The sequence below is a fragment of the Coprinopsis cinerea genome, assembly GCF_000182895.1.
Source record: "Coprinopsis cinerea okayama7#130 chromosome 11 map unlocalized cont3.11, whole genome shotgun sequence".
NCBI lineage: Eukaryota > Fungi > Basidiomycota > Agaricomycetes > Agaricales > Psathyrellaceae > Coprinopsis > Coprinopsis cinerea.
The window spans coordinates 1,740,067-1,756,589 of record NW_003307534.1 but is presented as its reverse complement, the minus strand read 5'-3'; the positions used below and the strand labels follow the sequence as shown (position 1 = coordinate 1,756,589).

Sequence of the window (16,523 nt, the reverse complement as noted above, 5' to 3'; positions counted from 1 at the left end):
GCATAACTGGCCCCCCACTACGACGTCCAGTAGGCTTCACGAGAGGTTCGCCGGGCGCTTGTTCATTGCCTCTTCGGCGGGCCCTATTAGCAGTCGCGTGGGAAAGCAATTCAACCCCCGACAGGGTCCGACGCAAAGGCTTGGCAATGGCTTTGGCGTCTACCGCATTGCTCGCGAGAACGGCGTCGACGACGAGGACGGCGAATACGACCACGGCGACGACCAAACGAACTCATTCTTAGGGATCCTTGGAAATTGGTATGTCGAGCTATACAAGAATTTCAAATCTTCTTACACGAAAGAATAGAATGTCCCCAAAAGAATCTACATAACGTTGTCCAATGCACGTTTTACGACAAGACCTGCTGCCCGCCAGCGGCGTCGAGTTCGCTACACACCTCAAGCTCACGCCGTCATGTCTCAGTCCAAGACATGAGTTTGTTGCTCGAGTTCTGTGCAACCTTGTCGTTGCCCGCTCGAACCTGTTGCGAATCTTTGAAGTGCGCGAAGAACCTTGCGCTGTGCCGCACGGTGTCGAGGACGAGAGGGAGAGAAAGGGCGGGATTAGGCGGGGGACAGAGGCGGTGGAAGGCGAACTTGCGATGGATGCGCAGGGGGACGGATTCATTAACGTTTCAAAGGTATGTATAGTTTCTGGTTAATCGCAAAGTACTATTGACAAGGAATAGGGAATGGCAATGAAATCCGACGTTGAACACCCGAAAACGACGCGTCTTTACCTTGTTCGAGAGCACAAACTGCACGGCATGGTCACTGGACTCTCGGGAGTCCGGATAATCGCTTCTCTGGAAGACAAGCTCGACCGCCTTCTCGTCTCGTTCAAGGACGCCAAAATCGCTCTGCTGGAATGGTCAGACGCAGTTCACGACCTCGTTCCAGTGTCCATACACACCTACGAGCGTGCACCGCAACTGACATCTCTGACAGCGCCCCTCTTCAAAAGCCAGCTTCGCGTCGACCCACAGTCGCGATGTGCGGCACTCGGCCTCCCCAACCACGCCCTGGCCATTTTGCCATTCTTAGACGACGCTGTTAGCGACGTCCCTTACTCCCCGTCGTTTATCTTGGACTTGGCCGTCAGCGTCAATCCGAACATCCGCAATGTTGCCGACTTTTGCTTCCTCCCCGGGTTCAACAAGCCAACTCTAGCTGTGATGTTCGAACCACTACAAACATGGATGGGCAGGATTGGAGAATACAAGGACACCGTCAAACTCGTTATCTTTACGTTGGATATCAAGACGAGCAGCTATCCAATTATTACAAGCGTCGATGGACTGCCGATGGATTCGCTGGGATTGGTGCCAGCGTTCGGTGGTGTGGTGATCACCACTCCAAATTCTCTGATTTACATCGACCAGTCATCGTCTCGACAGATCGCTGTCCCAGTTAACGGTTGGGCATCACGAATCACAGACCTTCCACTACTTCCCCTTCCATCTCCCGACCTCAACCTCACTCTCGAAGGGTCGAAAACGGTCGTGGTGGACGAGAAGACCTTGTTCGTTATCCTCGCCAACGGAATCATCTATCCCATAGAGGTGATGGCCGATGGAAAGACTGTAACGAAGCTTCAGGTGGGCAAACCTCTGGCGCAGGCGACCATTCCAAGTGTGGTGGAGAGTTTAGGCGACGGCCATTTGTTTGTGGGCAGCACAGTCGGCGTAGGCGTCGTTCTAAAGACGGCGTGGGTGGAGGAGGAAGTTGATGACGAGGAAGAAGGAACGAACGCGAAGGTTGTGGAGGATGATATCGACATGGATCTATATGACGACGATGACGACCTCTACGGAGACTCGAAGAACAAAACCCAGGTTACAGCTGAAGTCAAAGACACCAAGAAATACCGCTCCGTCTTGCACCTCTCTCTCCGCGACACCCTTCCGGCTTACGGACCCATCTCTAGCCTCACCTTCTCTCTGGCGACGGAGGGGGACAAGCCAGTGCCTGAACTCGTTACTGCGACTGGCTCAGGTATTTTGGGAGGTTTCACCCTTTTCCAGCGCGATCTGCCGACGCGGACGAAGAAGAAGATTTTGGCTGTGGGTGGGACCAGGGGACTGTGGTCGTTGCCCATCCGTCAAAGCGTCAAGAAAGGCGGGAGTTCGAGCTCCACGACGGCGATTGAGCACGCGAAGACTGAGCGTGATACGCTGATTCTGAGTACGGATGCTACGCCCAGCCCTGGTGTTTCGAGGGTAAGCGTTGTCCCTATCCCTCCACGTCGCTTAGAGCTAACATTTCGTAGATTGCTACGCGTGCTCCACCAGGCGGAAAAACTGAAGTCAATATTACCACGCGAGTCCCTGGGACGACTGTAGGCGCTGCGCCCTTCTTCCAGCGCACGGCGATTTTGGTGGTTATGACCAATTCCATCAAGGTGTTGGAGCCTGGTAAGTGGATGATGGCTCCTGCTCCTCCTCAAGTATATTAACCACCTGTCTCTCCAGATGGCACCGAGCGTCAAACGATCCAAGACATGGATGGCAAACTCCTACGACCCAAAATCCGCTCTTGTTCGATCTGCGATCCTTTCGTATTGATCATCCGTGAGGATGATTCATTGGGATTGTTTATCGGAGAGACGGAGAGAGGTAAGATTAGGCGGAAGGACATGTCGCCCATGGGAGAAAAGGTGTGTGGTCTATCTGTACGCACACTTTATCGTGGTAGATGCTGACTCGCCCCTCGCTTTGGCGCATCTAGACCTCCAAGTACCTCGCAGGCTGTTTCTTCACGGATACATCCGGCTTGTTCGGACAGCAGTTCGAAACAAGTGTCCCGGTGGAGGGCGCCACAGCCACGCTGCAGAATGTCGTTAGTGGAGGCAGTACCAGTGGCGGGAAGCCTCAGCATACGCAGTGGTTGCTGCTCGTCAGGCCTCAGGGTGTGATGGAGGTATGTTGTGAACAGTGGTCGACTTGAACAGGCAATAACTAACACTCGAACCTATCTCTAGATCTGGACCCTCCCGAAATTGACCCTCGCCTTCTCTGTGTCAGCGGTTCCATCCCTGTTCAACGTCCTCGTCGATTCACACGACAAACCGGCACTCTCTGTTCCTAATCCGGGCGATCCCCCACAACGCAAACCGGGAGAGTTCGACGTGGAGCAGGTTTGTGTTTCGAGGGTCGGAGAGGACGGACGGGGGCGAGTGTGCCTCTTCGTGTTCCTGAGAAACGGGCAGCTGACGATCTACGAGGCATTGCCTTTATCGACCACTGCATCTCAACCTGCCGCGTCGGTGGATGGAGCTATGGATGTTGATGCATCCTCGACTGAACCTCAACAGCAGGTTGAAGCAGAAAAGAAGAGATCCCAGACGCTCAACATCAAGTTTGTCAAGATCTCGTCGATTGCGTTTGAGATCCAGCGTCATGAAGATGGTGCGGAAGGCGGGGAACGGGGAAGTGGAGAGCGGGCATCAGGGATCTTGGCTGAGCACAAGAAGATTCAGAGGCTGTTTGTTCCGTTTACTGTCAAGCCCAAGACAAGTGACGGTGCGTCTGTTTCTCGGGAGGACCGATGATAAACTAATGCGAGTGTTGCCAGGTACACCCTCTCCGACGTACTCGGGCGTCTTCTTCACTGGCGACAAACCAAATTGGATTATTGGAACGGATAAGGGTGGCGTCCAGATCTACCCCAGTGGCCACAATGTTGTCCATTCCTTCTCTGCATGCTCGTTGTGGGAGGAAAGGGGAGAGTTCTTGGTCTACACTGAAGACGTGCGTCATCTCTTCATCCAGTTCAAGTTTTTATCTGACTCTCGATATAGGGCCCATGTCTAATTGAATGGCTTCCCGATTTCACGTACAGCCATCCCTTACCGGCTCGGTCTATACCCCGCGGTAGGGGCTACTCGAACGTGGTCTTTGACCCCTCGACGTGCCTGATTGTCGCTGCCAGTAGTATGCAAGCCAGATTTGCGAGCTATGATGAGGACGGGGTAAGAGTTTGGGAGAAGGATGGTGTGTGGTCTTGCAGATAGACGCTGGAATGGTGATGCGGTATTGATGAGACTAAACAGGTCCTGGTGTTGACGATCCTATCACGGATACCTCTGCGCTTGAGCTGATTTCGCCGAATAGTTGGATTACTATGGATGGGTGAGTGTTCGTTTATTGTGTATGGTTTTTGGTGCTTGGTTTCCTTTCGCGTGTGGGGTGGGTCGTGGTCTGCGCACCCCTTGAAAAGGCTAATTTAAAAGGGTATCTCATGGTCGCCGCTGGCCTTTTTGGTCTCGACGCTCCACTTCCCCGTCCCACCGACCCCGGGCACGGCGGATTAACCTATTATGGGTCTTGCGTCGTGTTGCTTCATTATGGCAGTTAATGTGATACCCGACGGTCGTCCCCGCACTTCCTCTTTGGTTGTGTGACGAGAGGCGGGGGGACTGGCATTTACCATTTTCGGACTGAAGTCGCTACAGATGCCTTCCTCGTTCGCGATCCTTCTCACCCCACGTCTGCATTCTCTTCACATTCGATCCTCACTTTGTTGCTTTTTATATTAACTCGAGGCTTCAATGATCACTGACATATTAACCTTAATTAACAGCTTCGAATTCGCCACGAACGAATACATTAACGACATCTCGATTGTGACGTTGGAGACGGCCGCGACGGAGACTGGCAGTAAAGACTTTATTGCTGTTGGTACCACGATTGATCGAGGAGAGGATTTGGCTGCCAAGGGTGCTGTGAGTGTTCATTTTCGGCTTTTGGTTACTATTTGTTCTCTGCTCGATATGGTTGTTTTGCCTTTTTGGATGCTCATAATGACGACGGGGACGGGGTTTACTTGCCCTTTGTGGGCGGGTTTATTGGTTCGTCACGTTGCGCGTCGATTACCCCTCGCCGATGTCACGCTATCGGTGTTTTGAGGTCTATAACTTTTTAATTGCTGGTTCGCTATTGACTTTCTACTGTCGCCATGTGAGACCCCTCTTCACATTAGTTACTTTCCTCGGTCGCATTTTCTTCACTTTCTTATCTTTTGGATTGAGGTCATCGTGGGGGTTTCTCACAGCTTTCTTTCCTGGGATAAGCAAGAAGCTTCTCTCATTACTTCGCCTGCTTTTAACGGTTATCCGCCCTTCTGCCTCACTGATCATGGGCATTTCTTTACTCGCCGATCTTTGCTTCTTCTAATTTGCCGCTTTGTGCTCCGATCTCTTAGTTGTTTTCAACTGACTTGACCTGTTTTTCCTTTTCCAGGCTTATATCTTTGAAATAGTCGAAGTCGTCCCGGACCCGGCGATTTCTCCTACACGATGGTACAAGCTTCGACTGCGGTGTCGGGATGACGCCAAGGGACCTGTCACAGCCGTCTGTGGCTTCCAGGGGTATCTCGTTTCTTCCATGGGCCAAAAGGTGCGTGCTGCTCCGGTCGTTTCCTTCACCGGTTCTAACCCGCCATGCCACCTCACAGATCTTCGTCCGTGCGTTCGACTCTGATGAACGCCTCGTGGGTGTAGCGTTCATGGATGTTGGAATCTACGTCACCTCCCTGCGTGTGTTGAAGAACCTGTTGCTCATCGGTGATGCTGTGAAGAGCGTCATGTTTGTCGCGTTTCAGGTGTGTGAACGTGGTACTCGTATCGTTGGCCCTTTATTGATCGTTCCCCTTTGACCTCTGGTTTTCATTTGGTTCGAACGCCACCCCCTTGCCCTTCGAACTCCTCAACGCCCGTTTCTTGGACCATGTTCAAATTTCGCCATTGTAGGAGGACCCGTACAAGTTGGTGCTCCTTGCAAAGGATGTGCACCTCCATTCTGTCACAAGAGCCGACTTTTTCTTCAATGCTGATGGCGATTTGGCGCTTATCGTTGGTGATGAAGAGGGTATTATGAGAATATACGAGTATAATCCTAATGGTGCGTCGCGTTTCTGTCTCGTGATGTGCGTGTGGCTGACTCGTGGTATTTGGTGAAATGTAGACCCTGACTCGAGAGATGGACGGTACTTGTTGCTGAGGACTGAGTATCATGGACAAGTCCCGTACCATACCTCGACGACGATTGCGAGGAGGGATAAGGAGGATCCTTCTATACCCCAGTCTCATCTCCTGATTGGTGAGTTTTCCCTTTTCCCTATTCTGTGGGAGGGGGGCTAAATTAAACATGTGTACTAGGTTCGGCCGATGGTTCATTATCCTCTTTGGTCCCGGTGGACGAATATGCGTTCAAGCGGCTCCAGCTACTTCAAGGTCAGCTTACGAGGAACATCCAGCACGTGGCTGGTCTGAACCCCAAGGCGTTCCGGTATGTGCCACTTCTTTTCTTTCCCGCTTCTTCCTTTTCTCCTGGAACTCACTATCCCCGCCACCAGTATCGTCAAGAACGACTACGTCTCCAAGCCCCTTTCGAAGGGTATATTGGATGGACAGTTGTTGGCTCAGTATGAGAGTTTACCGATCCCCAGGCAGAATGAGATGACGAAGCAGATTGGAACGGAGAGGGGTGTGGTGTTGAGGGATTGGATTGCGTTGACTGGACCTTGGTAGTTTGTTCGGGTCTTGCTTAGCGGTGGGTTTGCTTAAATGTTATGTTAGTACTGCTGCTGTGTATCGTAGAATCTCTGTTGTAACCCTTTGCAGCTGCTTGCGATTGTTTGAGTTGTGAGGTGCAGGTTGCTTTGGTACGGGCTATGCTTTAGGGGTTGTTGCATGTAGCCGTTATGAGCAAGGAACTGGCGTTCTTAAGTAATTATAACGTTGACACACTTGAAGATGCCTCGAGAACCCCTTGCATCAGCTCAATTGCGAAACATGGTTGAGGTCGCGATGGCCTCGATGGCCGGCGAGTCGGCGGGCGCTCCCCCTGGTGGCCGTCGTCAGTTGTGATGATGTCTGTTACCAGCTACTTGAACCACCACCATCGTCGCCTTCGCAAGCGAAAAATCCAAATTGAATCAAAGGCATGGTCCCAGGAACTTCGAAGCCTGGGGTCAGGCTGTATGTGAGTGATTTGATTTTGGGCGGCTAACGACCCTTCCGTTCCGGTGCTAAGTTTAGACGACGAAACGACGCGTTCACCGAAACGATATAGATAAGGCTATCCAGATATCGACAGGGTGCAAGCAGCTGCTACGTTGTTTCGAATGTCAGTTGTGTAACTATGTATCGCTATTCTTGGTGAGAGAGAAGTGAGGTCATGGAGGTATCATTTACGTCGTCGTCGTCGTTCGACAGGACGTGCCAAACCCCAAGACATCTCCCAAGGGCCGTCTTTCGAGCACACAGAAGGACACACAAGCGAGTCCGACGCACGCGCGACGGCTTCTCAACAGACACCTTGATCTATAATTGGGTTCTGGAATGTGGGGGTCCTTCGCAACTGTGCGAGCGCATGGCAACGGTTGAGAAGGTCGTGGCGCACAAGAGCTCTCAAGGGAGGCATACGGATGGCTTGTCTCTCGATGTCGTTATAAGTCTAACAGCTCGTTTCTTCGTCCAAGTAAACGAAGAGTTGTAAGTATGTGTAGGTAGAGAAACGAACCGCTTTTTTGATACTACCTTCAGTAACACCGGGCTCGAGGGCCACGGTTACTTGCAGATGATGCACTAAATAGGCGTCGTTCTTGCGATATCGCGGGTGGTTAGACTTGGGGGCCAGGTTTCTATGATAACAGGGATCAGCGAACCGCAAGGTGCATTATAAGTTGTGATCCTTGAACTAGCCCCGAGGTTTCATGAGCAGGTCTAGGAAATACCCTGCATCCTCGACGAAATAACGAGTGGGTAACTGGTTAGCTCATTTTTCTCGTTTCTCGCTAGTGGCTGAGATAAAATGGTGGTGGTGCCTTTGTAGGGCTATTTTTTCTGTAAATTCTTTCCTAGTTCCCACTACACCCGGAAGACAAGAACCATTTGAGAGATTCGATTTGATGCTCAGACGCCTGGAACCACATGTAGTGATAGGCGCCGAGGGGGGAGGATCGGGTGCTCGTAGGCAGAAATTCTCTGTACACCTTGTGTAGCAATGAAAGTAGATGACTACTAACTTGGGAAATTCAACCCTATAACCAAGGTTATTGGGACAATAGAAAGGACAAAAGGCATTCAAGACAGCCTTCATTGTAGCAAGAACCATCAGATTAGTCAACCCAAACTGTGATCGCATGTTTTTCCGAAAGAAAACAATCGCCCTTTCTGGGAGTGCCGCCAAGGCCGACAACCAGGGGGGCCATTGAATCGCCGAAATGGTTCAAAAGCAGTCGCCAGGCGGCCGTTTTGGCCTTTCTTCCTTTCCTTACACCTGTCCTTGCATCCTTTCCCTTTCCTTCACGGTTCTCCTTCCCTTCCTTCTTCCTTTTCTCTAGATTCACGCTGTGCGCGAACGGGCAGGCTCGTCAGGATATTAATTAGTTTCTCGTTCCCAGCTTTCTATACCTTGCTTCCTGCCCTGGTACGCTTTCCTCGAGATCCTAACGCGTTTCTCAGCTCACATATAGTCTCTAGAATCTCAGTCCTAGTGACTTTTTCAACCTTCACATTCCCTAATTAATCCAACTTTTCAAAATGGTCCAAATCTCGAAGATGTTTTCCAACTTGCTCGCTGCCGTTGTTCTATCAGCTACCATTGTCGTCGTCCAAGCTGCTCCTACCGTTGTTCCCTTTGAGAGGCACTCCACCCACCGTACACGACGAATTGGACGCAACCTGCGCGTCGAGACCTACCACCCTTCCACCAACTTCAAGGTATGCAGCTGTTTGCCTTATTGTCCTGGTGCAATGGAGATACGCCCACACGTCGCCGCACGTGTCGGTGTCCAGCTTCCCTGTCACGCTAGGCTGTCGTTCCGAAGATCAAGAAGCTCACCATCATCATTTGCAGGTCTATGGAAGCAATGGTACTGCTATTCCAGACTCTCTGGTTCCCCAAGAGTGGCGAGATGTGGCCATGAACTTTGTCGTCGATAACTTGGGCGTCGATCGCTCTCAACTCGCCTGGCGATCGGGTTTCACTGAGGGAGAACAGGGCTTTGCTTACCTGCGCCAATCTCATGTGAGTAGCGCTGTCGGTCGGAAATCAAATCGAGTTTATTGACATTTGAATAGAACGGTATTCCCTTCTCCAACGCAGTTTCGAACGTTGCCTTCAGCGGTGGCAAGCTTGCCTCTTTTGGCTCGTCGTTTGTCGACCTCGCCTCTACCAGGATTGCCGACCCCAACCCCACTGTGTCCTGGCGATCTGTTCTTCCTCAAATCGAGGAGTCCTTGGACGCAACTTACAACAATGCCAATGCAACCCTCGAGTACTTTGTCAAGCCGGGTGGGGACGTCGCTCTCACTCACATCATCCAGCTTCAGAACAAGGAGAGCGGCGCCTTCTACGAGGCCCTCATCGACGCCCACTCTGGTGATTTGATCAGCGTCAACGACTTTGTTGCCCATGCCTCGTACACCGTTGTCCCCATTACGAAGGAAACTATCCTGGACGGTTTGGAGACTTTGACCGACCCCCAAGATCTCGAGGCTTCGCCCCTTGGCTGGCACAGTCTTGGACAGGGCCTCAACTCTCAAGACACTAGGTGCGTGCCTCCTTCATGCCCGATAGAGCCTAATTGACACTCTCCCCAGCGGCAACAACGTAATTGCCTTCCGAGGGCAGGAGGTCGGCGCTCAAACCAGCCGAGGCCTCAACTTCAACGCTCGCTACGACGACCGCCGCAACCCCAACAACAGGCAGAACATCGAGGCGGCTAAGACCAATGCCTTCTACATCATCAACTCGCTCCACGACGTTACGTACCGATACGGCTTCACCGAGCGCGCCTTCAATTTCCAGGTGAACAACTTTGGAAGGGGTGGACGTGGCAATGACCGTGTCGAGATCTCCGTTCAGGATGCCCGTGGCACGAATAATGCGCAGTTTGCCACCCCTCCCGATGGCTCCCCTGGTATCTGCCGCATGTTCGTCTGGACCTTGACCAACCCTGCTCGTGACGGCACGATGGAGAACGACATCATCATTCACGAATTTGCTCATGGTGTTACCAACCGCATGACCGGTGGTGGAACTGCCCGATGCTTGCAGAGTTTGGAGTCTGGAGGTCTTGGTGAGGGCTGGGGAGATGCCATGGCCGAGTGCGTTGCTATAGTTCTCTCTGTGATCCGATACTGATTTTTCTTTTGTTTCAGCTGGTTCGCCCAGAACTCTGCTCAAACCCGTGACTTTGCTCTCGGAACCTATGTCACTAACAACCCTGGTGGTATCCGACGATTCCCCTACTCGACCAGCGCGTACGTCGCTTCTCCTTCTGCCGTCGGCAAAGTACTAATTAACGTCTTGTAGTCAAACCAACCCCCTCCGCTACAGCAACCTCCGTCAATTCAACCAGGTCCATGGTAAGTAGCCACTCACGTTTCGTTCGTCGAGATTATCTAACCCTTTGCCTAGACATTGGACAGGTCTGGGCTAACATGCTCCACAACGTCTACGATGCGCTCGTGCGGGAGCATGGCTTCTCCAACCAGAAGTTGACCAACCCTGACGGAAGCGAAGGCAACATCGTCTGGATGCGTCTCTACATCGATGCTTTGGCCATTCAACCCTGCAACCCCACTTGTACGTGTCAGCGATTGTATAGACAACGTTTATTCCTTATACTGATGCTCCTCCGCAGTCGTGCAAGCCCGTGATGCCTGGATCCAAGCTGACCAGAACCGCTACAACGGTGCCAACCGATGCCTCTTGTTCCGCGCCTTTGCCAGCCGCGGTCTCGGCCTCAACGCTCGCAACTTTGTTGACGACACCACCATTCCCGCTGATTGCTAGTGCTAGGAGGTCTCGTAATGGTACTCCTGCTCGGCCCGCCGCGCGTAAAGCTGGCGAACTTCGACGTTCTTTTATTACATACCCATTTGAAGGAAGGATCTACCGTTGGTAGGATGCGACGTACTTACGCTCATTTATTTGGTACATGGATAGTGCATTTTATCATTTCGGAACACACATTCGAATCTGCATTCAATTTCACGTTCGAGAATGGGGGTCGGGGAACCTCTAGAGAAATGCTAGGAAAGGAAGTACAGTGGCATGGGAGCCAGCTTTGCATCGTTCTAACAATACGTTCTAACGCTCGAGGTCTGTCTGGAAGTCAATCCTCAAGATGCGCATAAATGATCCTTTCTGCCTTCTCTGCTATTTCGAGGGTGGGCCAAGCCGGCACAATCTGACTTCCGAAGACGAATGCGATTCCCGTCTGCGGGTCGATAACGAACCCTGTTCCTGCCCATCCTCCCCCTGTTTTCGCGTTAAGACTGTTACGATTAGCGGGCAATACTCGCGCAGCGCTCACACAAAGCTGATCCAGCCTTCCTGCGGCTTTCCCAGTCCTTAGTAACCACTGCACAGGCCGTGCTCCGGCTGAGATCGTCGGAATTCATGCTCCCTCCCAGGAATGCTCGAAGCCTATACGCCCCGAGTGGCGTGGGTTTGTCCTGGAAGAGGGTCTTGACGGTGTCTTGCTTCAAAATTGCGTTTGGGGGTGTTTGACCACCTGGAGCTACAGTGAGATTTCTGAATTTAGTTTATGGACTGCGCGGGGACATACTTTGAATTGCAGCAGATACCGAACAATCTGCAGATAGTCGACCATAGTGGAATATGTCCCGATTCCTCCAAGGTCCAAGACGACTGAATTGAAGAATATGTCACCGCGACGCCTCTCGAGGTCATCTTCATGATCATGAAGCACTCACCAGGCTTGGGATAACGCTGGATCAAGGGCCATTCGGGATTCCAGGGTGTAATGGGACCACCCGCAAGGTTGAAGAAGCTTAGGTCTACCAGCTTGCTAGCGAGCCCTTCGTTCAGCCTATAGGTGACATTCACTCCCAGGAACTGGAAGATATTCTGTTGCCTATATTGTGTTGATTCAGACTCATTGGTAAGAGATTAGTATTGGACAAAGACGTACGAGTATGCCTCCAGAGTCTGGCCCGTCACCTCGACAATGAACCCGAGAAGGTCGGAGCTGAATGAGTATTTGACTAGAAGAAAAATTCCGATTGAGATATCCTGAACTCGGTGAGTGATAATACGTACATGAAGTGCCAGGCTCGTACAGAAATGGGACGCTAGAAAATAAGGATCATTTTGGAGAAGGGCCGCCAACATGGCCAGAAATGATGCGAACATCAAGGAACGCCACGGCCAAAAGGCTCGAGATGGCTTTTGGTCCCTCAATTGGCGTAATGGGACATGGAATGGGCGATAGAAGCCATAGGCCGTCACCCTCAGCCTCTTAATCGTGGAGTTGGTTGCAGACCCCAGTGGTCTCCATTCCCGAAGCGCGATACCAAGTTTATGTGATTCAGATTGACATGGAAAAGCGAGATACAGCGGCGAATAAAGTGTTATTACCTATGGCACGGGAGATGGAGGTGAGACAGGTAGGTACCGGGCCGCCGTTTGATGACATGGCATCCGAGGCGCTTATTCGGGCGCTTGGCCTCCAGACAGTGAATAGGGGCTTCTCTTTCTCCTCTGGGCCGGTATTTCCGCCATGGGATTGAGATGCTCCTTACATAGTCCAAGTCGGTCAACCACACATAAAGGTACTGTAAGACTCAGGTCATCCAACACACGCACCATGAGGTCCGGCCATGGAAACAGCACCGCGCCCAGACTATGATCAGTGGCGTCGATAGCTGGGAGGCTGTTCGCGCTCTAACTGTCAGAATCCCCTTCCACAGGATGATATGCGGAATGCAAAATGCCGGGATTACGAGATGCTCTTTCACCTCCGATGCCGATTGATACACAGTGGTATGCTTAGGCACCGCCCAACGCCCACAGAGACGGAGAAAGCCCGAATTAAAAGAAGGTAGAAAGCAATGGGCAATCACTGCCAAGGGTGGCATGCACCGACATAGTATAGCCCACATCGGAAAGCATCCATGAACCAAGTCCGCAGGCGTTGAGCTGAGTCGCGAACAGAGACGATACATCAGCTACTGAAAACAAGGCTACCCGAGTAGAGCCTTGTAATACATTCAGCCCCTGTGGGAAATTGAGACTCGAGCGCTGATCTCGGAGAGAAGATCAGCACTTGTATTGTTTACGCAGTGACCTCCGTGATTTTCAAGTAGGCCACTCGATTATTTCTGGCCTAGCATGTAGATGGCTTATCATAAAGAGCGCGCACCACATCTTGTTCAACACTGATACACCGCCGAGGAAGATCATAACATACATGTATATAACCTCCATTGGAAGAACTGATAAGCCCCAACATATCCTCTCCCTTAGGGCTTTCAGTGCCGCCGCCCATCGGTTACGAAGATGACCTCCATTATCGAACCATGGGCCATACTTCGTGCATCTACCACATACACTAGTAGTGTCATCGCCGTTCTTGGAATTGGTGAGTGAATCCTCTAGGTCTAGCAGATCGGGTTTAATGCTGACTCCTCAATTACAGGTATGCAGACGTTCATGGTGGTATACGGCCTATCCACTTGGGGGCAATCGAAAAGCACGGAGGAGAAGAAACATCGCGGGCGCTATGTGATCGCTGCCTACGTGATCTTCGTCCTTTCCGGCATCCCTACCTGCCTTGATTTGTTCAGTCAATTCCGTACGCTGTACTATTCAGGCCCCGGGGCGGACTACATTAGACTGGCGAAGGACTGGGATAACCGATGGCCGAGGAAATTGGGATACGTGCTGACTTGTATTTACGTGCTTCTCGGGCATGCATACATGGTGAGTCGAGATCATAGGTGCGCGGTGCGATTAACTCATCAAGCGCCGTTCCAGATATTCCGATCCTACCTCCTCTGGATAGATGCTGATATCAGAAAGGTCCTCCTTGTTCCCGCTGTTCTTTACGCGGCCTTCACAGGTATGGCCGCACTCTAGGTCAACGCACAGCCCATTAACATTCCATTTCTCCAGCTACTTCACTTGCATGCATTTCCCACGTAGCGGGCGGGATTAACAAATCCACTTTAGCGCTGGCACAGCTATTCACCGTCTTCACCATTTTTTCTGTCTTCTTGAACATCGCCACTTCGGTTTTGATCATCCACCGCCTCATCCCTGCTTGGAGGAAGTTTCGGGTCACAGAGATAGGTCGCAACGTTGCCCCAATTAGGGGAGTCGCAGGCATCTTCATCGAATCGGGTCTTGCCCTGGCCCTCTGCGGCTCGGTGTCGGCGGTCGTGGCGATCATAAGCCTAGTCAAGCACACCTCGCCATTGACTCCCCCTGATAGGATTGAGGTTATCTCGACCTTGAGCCAGAGGGCAACCATTATGACCCGAGTCGTCGATTCCTTGTATGTGACCATGATTGTAAGCATCTTCATTTACCAGTCTGAAAAGGGATGGCCATTAACTTGGGCGCGCAGGCGGTGATACCGCAGATGATTAATTTCCGTATCATGATGGGCGAATCCTTCTTGAAGCTCGAAGACATTGACAAACGTGGTCAAGACACCTTTGGAGGACCACCGAAGAGGCTTCCCAAGGCCCGTGTCACTCAGCTTCAGCTAACAAAGCCCAAACCGCCTATCGCCTTCAACAAATCCGACTCGAGTTCCGACTCTGCGTCGTCCATCGGCGTCCCCACTCCGCCTCATGCTCAAAGCAACTTCGGGGACACAACAGAGAAGAAGCGCCCAGAAGGGGGCCCTAATTCAGAGCAACCCGTCGTAAACCTCGTGAACGAAAAATCCGGGGCCACATAAATTATTGTGATGAGGAGGAGATTCCGAGAGCTATCAGGTACTATACTATGCCTTGCCTACTATGTGGACCGTTTGTATTCAGTCTTTTCTGTGTGTCAGACCCTGTCTTGTTCCTGGCAGGGGCAGCGTTGGTGATACAGAGGTAACCGCCAGCGTGATAGTGTTCCTTGTTTTGGCGTCAAAACATGGCGTGTCACATCTCATTGGATCAGAGTTTGGAATTTGGAATCATAATGTTTTCGATTAAGCTCGATTATGCCCACTGACATTAGACTCGACCCTTACTTAACTAATACTAAGCTCGAAATTTTAACCCCGTTGAAGGTTGTTCAAGGGGCAGCCATAGCGACACCATGGCCAGTGATTTCCCTATCGGCATAGTACCGGACGATCATGGTTCCCCCATTTTGACTGGATATCCATGAGTAATTGTCATAGCAGAGTATAAAAGAGCAAGGACTTACACAATGGTAGCTTTGCAGAACTGTTTACGGAGCTGCTTGTCCTTCTTCCAGTACTTCTCCGCTGCCTTCTTCATCTTCTCCTTGTACTTCGCATTTCCAGACGTCTGGATACTGGTAAACTCGAGGCTTGAAACCTTGGACGAGCAAGCTCCTCGTGCAGCCAAACTGGGAATATTAATCCGATGATGAGTTCGGCACTTTGGGACAAACGACGGCATGTACTTACTCCTCGAACTCGGAGGCAGGGTCGAACACGCGACGAACGAGCCAGACGGCGCCTTCGTTGTCCGTCACGAGACCACGTCGTGCAAGGTAGCCGGCAGAGCCTCCTGACTCGATGTCAGCGGCACGGCGCTGCAGGAAGCGGTCAGTTAGGAGCTTCATGGTTTGGAATATTAGTACGAACATTGAGAACAGCGTTGGCCTCGCTTTCAAACGACGCTGGGGCAGCGAGAGCACCACCAGTCACGAACATCGCAGTGGCAGCGACGGCAGCGATGAAAGCTTTGGCGGAAGTGAAAGCGACCATGGTTAATGAAAGCAAGGAGTGTTGGGGTTGGAGAGTGTAAAAGGGTGGGTTGGTTTAGCACAGCTAGGTTGTCGTGGAATGGATGAGACCGGCTCGAGGAGATCTGGAGTGTCGACTGGAGGGTTTATATAGCTTTCTGAGGGGTCACCAAACATGCCAACACTCGAAAGTAAAGAATTCATCCGTGCATGCCGAGGAGGACATGAAACCCGAACAGAGTCTGCTCCTTCGGCGAGCTTTCTCAGCATCTCAACAGTTTCCTTGCACTGTATTCTTTGTCCCGCGTCCTATACTTGTGCGTCCGCCAGTATCTCAATGTTATGGAAGTGCAAGTGAGTGCCGGTCGCAGGATCACTTGGGCAAAGAGCAACTTGGTGGCGCCATCAAGCGCTACGATCACACGATTCTGACTCGTCAATCTTCGCCAATCAATTTCAATTCAACTTTGAAACTGCCGATGTGACCGATGCAGTTCCACACTGGAAGTGTCAAAAATTGTCCTGTACAACGTTTACACGTATGTACGTCTGGTTATGTGACGGTGGACAGTTCCGAGTTAGCGAATGTCATTTGCATATTCTGAAGGTAGTAGCGTTCCCATATACAGTATGAAATCGGCAGAGCTGCGTTCAGGCATCGTCTCTTCGAGTCAGTAAACGTCCATATCCTAACGCCGCGCCCCAGGGCGGGTCCAGAAGCGGTATCCGATATTGTTCCGATATGCCGTGGTAGTTGTGTGGTTTTGAGGGCCAAGCGAGCGCCCGTAACCTCTTCCAAGTTCCTTAGGATGTTCCATTGGCCTCCAA

General features: G+C 51.6%; 6 protein-coding genes across 6 annotated transcripts; 4 read left to right on the top strand and 2 right to left on the bottom strand.

Moving 5' to 3' along the window:
- Nucleotides 1–341: 341 nt before the first annotated feature.
- On the top strand, nt 342–6,529 carry CC1G_09222 (cleavage factor protein; the record flags this gene model as incomplete). The annotated part of the gene is made up of 16 exons (XM_001838793.1): nt 342–641; nt 690–2,219; nt 2,270–2,414; nt 2,472–2,656; nt 2,728–2,919; nt 2,981–3,521; nt 3,574–3,749; nt 3,800–3,992; nt 4,052–4,130; nt 4,582–4,723; nt 5,241–5,396; nt 5,455–5,601; nt 5,750–5,900; nt 5,964–6,098; nt 6,158–6,287; nt 6,355–6,529. The coding sequence occupies 16 exons, from the start codon at nt 342–344 to the stop codon at nt 6,527–6,529; spliced, it is 4,377 nt and encodes a 1,458-aa protein (XP_001838845.1).
- A 264-nt stretch (nt 6,530–6,793) lies between these two features.
- CC1G_15740 (hypothetical protein) lies at nt 6,794–7,592 on the top strand (the record flags this gene model as incomplete). The annotated part of the gene is made up of 5 exons (XM_002910265.1): nt 6,794–6,857; nt 6,955–6,983; nt 7,040–7,170; nt 7,217–7,495; nt 7,547–7,592. The coding sequence occupies 5 exons, from the start codon at nt 6,794–6,796 to the stop codon at nt 7,590–7,592; spliced, it is 549 nt and encodes a 182-aa protein (XP_002910311.1).
- Nucleotides 7,593–8,545: 953 nt separating this feature from the next.
- Nucleotides 8,546–10,805, top strand: CC1G_09223 (metalloproteinase 10; the record flags this gene model as incomplete). The annotated part of the gene is made up of 8 exons (XM_001838794.1): nt 8,546–8,725; nt 8,862–9,032; nt 9,086–9,558; nt 9,608–10,114; nt 10,169–10,270; nt 10,323–10,375; nt 10,428–10,595; nt 10,654–10,805. 8 exons carry the CDS (start codon nt 8,546–8,548, stop codon nt 10,803–10,805), a joined length of 1,806 nt encoding a protein of 601 aa, XP_001838846.1.
- A 322-nt stretch (nt 10,806–11,127) lies between these two features.
- Nucleotides 11,128–12,149, bottom strand: CC1G_09224 (hypothetical protein; the record flags this gene model as incomplete). The annotated part of the gene is made up of 6 exons (XM_001838795.2): nt 11,128–11,273; nt 11,329–11,529; nt 11,580–11,666; nt 11,732–11,892; nt 11,950–12,022; nt 12,098–12,149. The coding sequence occupies 6 exons, from the start codon at nt 12,147–12,149 to the stop codon at nt 11,128–11,130; spliced, it is 720 nt and encodes a 239-aa protein (XP_001838847.2).
- A 1,167-nt stretch (nt 12,150–13,316) lies between these two features.
- On the top strand, nt 13,317–14,724 carry CC1G_09225 (hypothetical protein; the record flags this gene model as incomplete). The annotated part of the gene is made up of 5 exons (XM_001838796.1): nt 13,317–13,398; nt 13,456–13,739; nt 13,794–13,878; nt 13,932–14,329; nt 14,386–14,724. 5 exons carry the CDS (start codon nt 13,317–13,319, stop codon nt 14,722–14,724), a joined length of 1,188 nt encoding a protein of 395 aa, XP_001838848.1.
- Nucleotides 14,725–15,053: 329 nt separating this feature from the next.
- On the bottom strand, nt 15,054–15,717 carry CC1G_09226 (hypothetical protein; the record flags this gene model as incomplete). The annotated part of the gene is made up of 4 exons (XM_001838797.1): nt 15,054–15,135; nt 15,189–15,353; nt 15,415–15,542; nt 15,595–15,717. The coding sequence occupies 4 exons, from the start codon at nt 15,715–15,717 to the stop codon at nt 15,054–15,056; spliced, it is 498 nt and encodes a 165-aa protein (XP_001838849.1).
- Nucleotides 15,718–16,523: the final 806 nt, after the last annotated feature.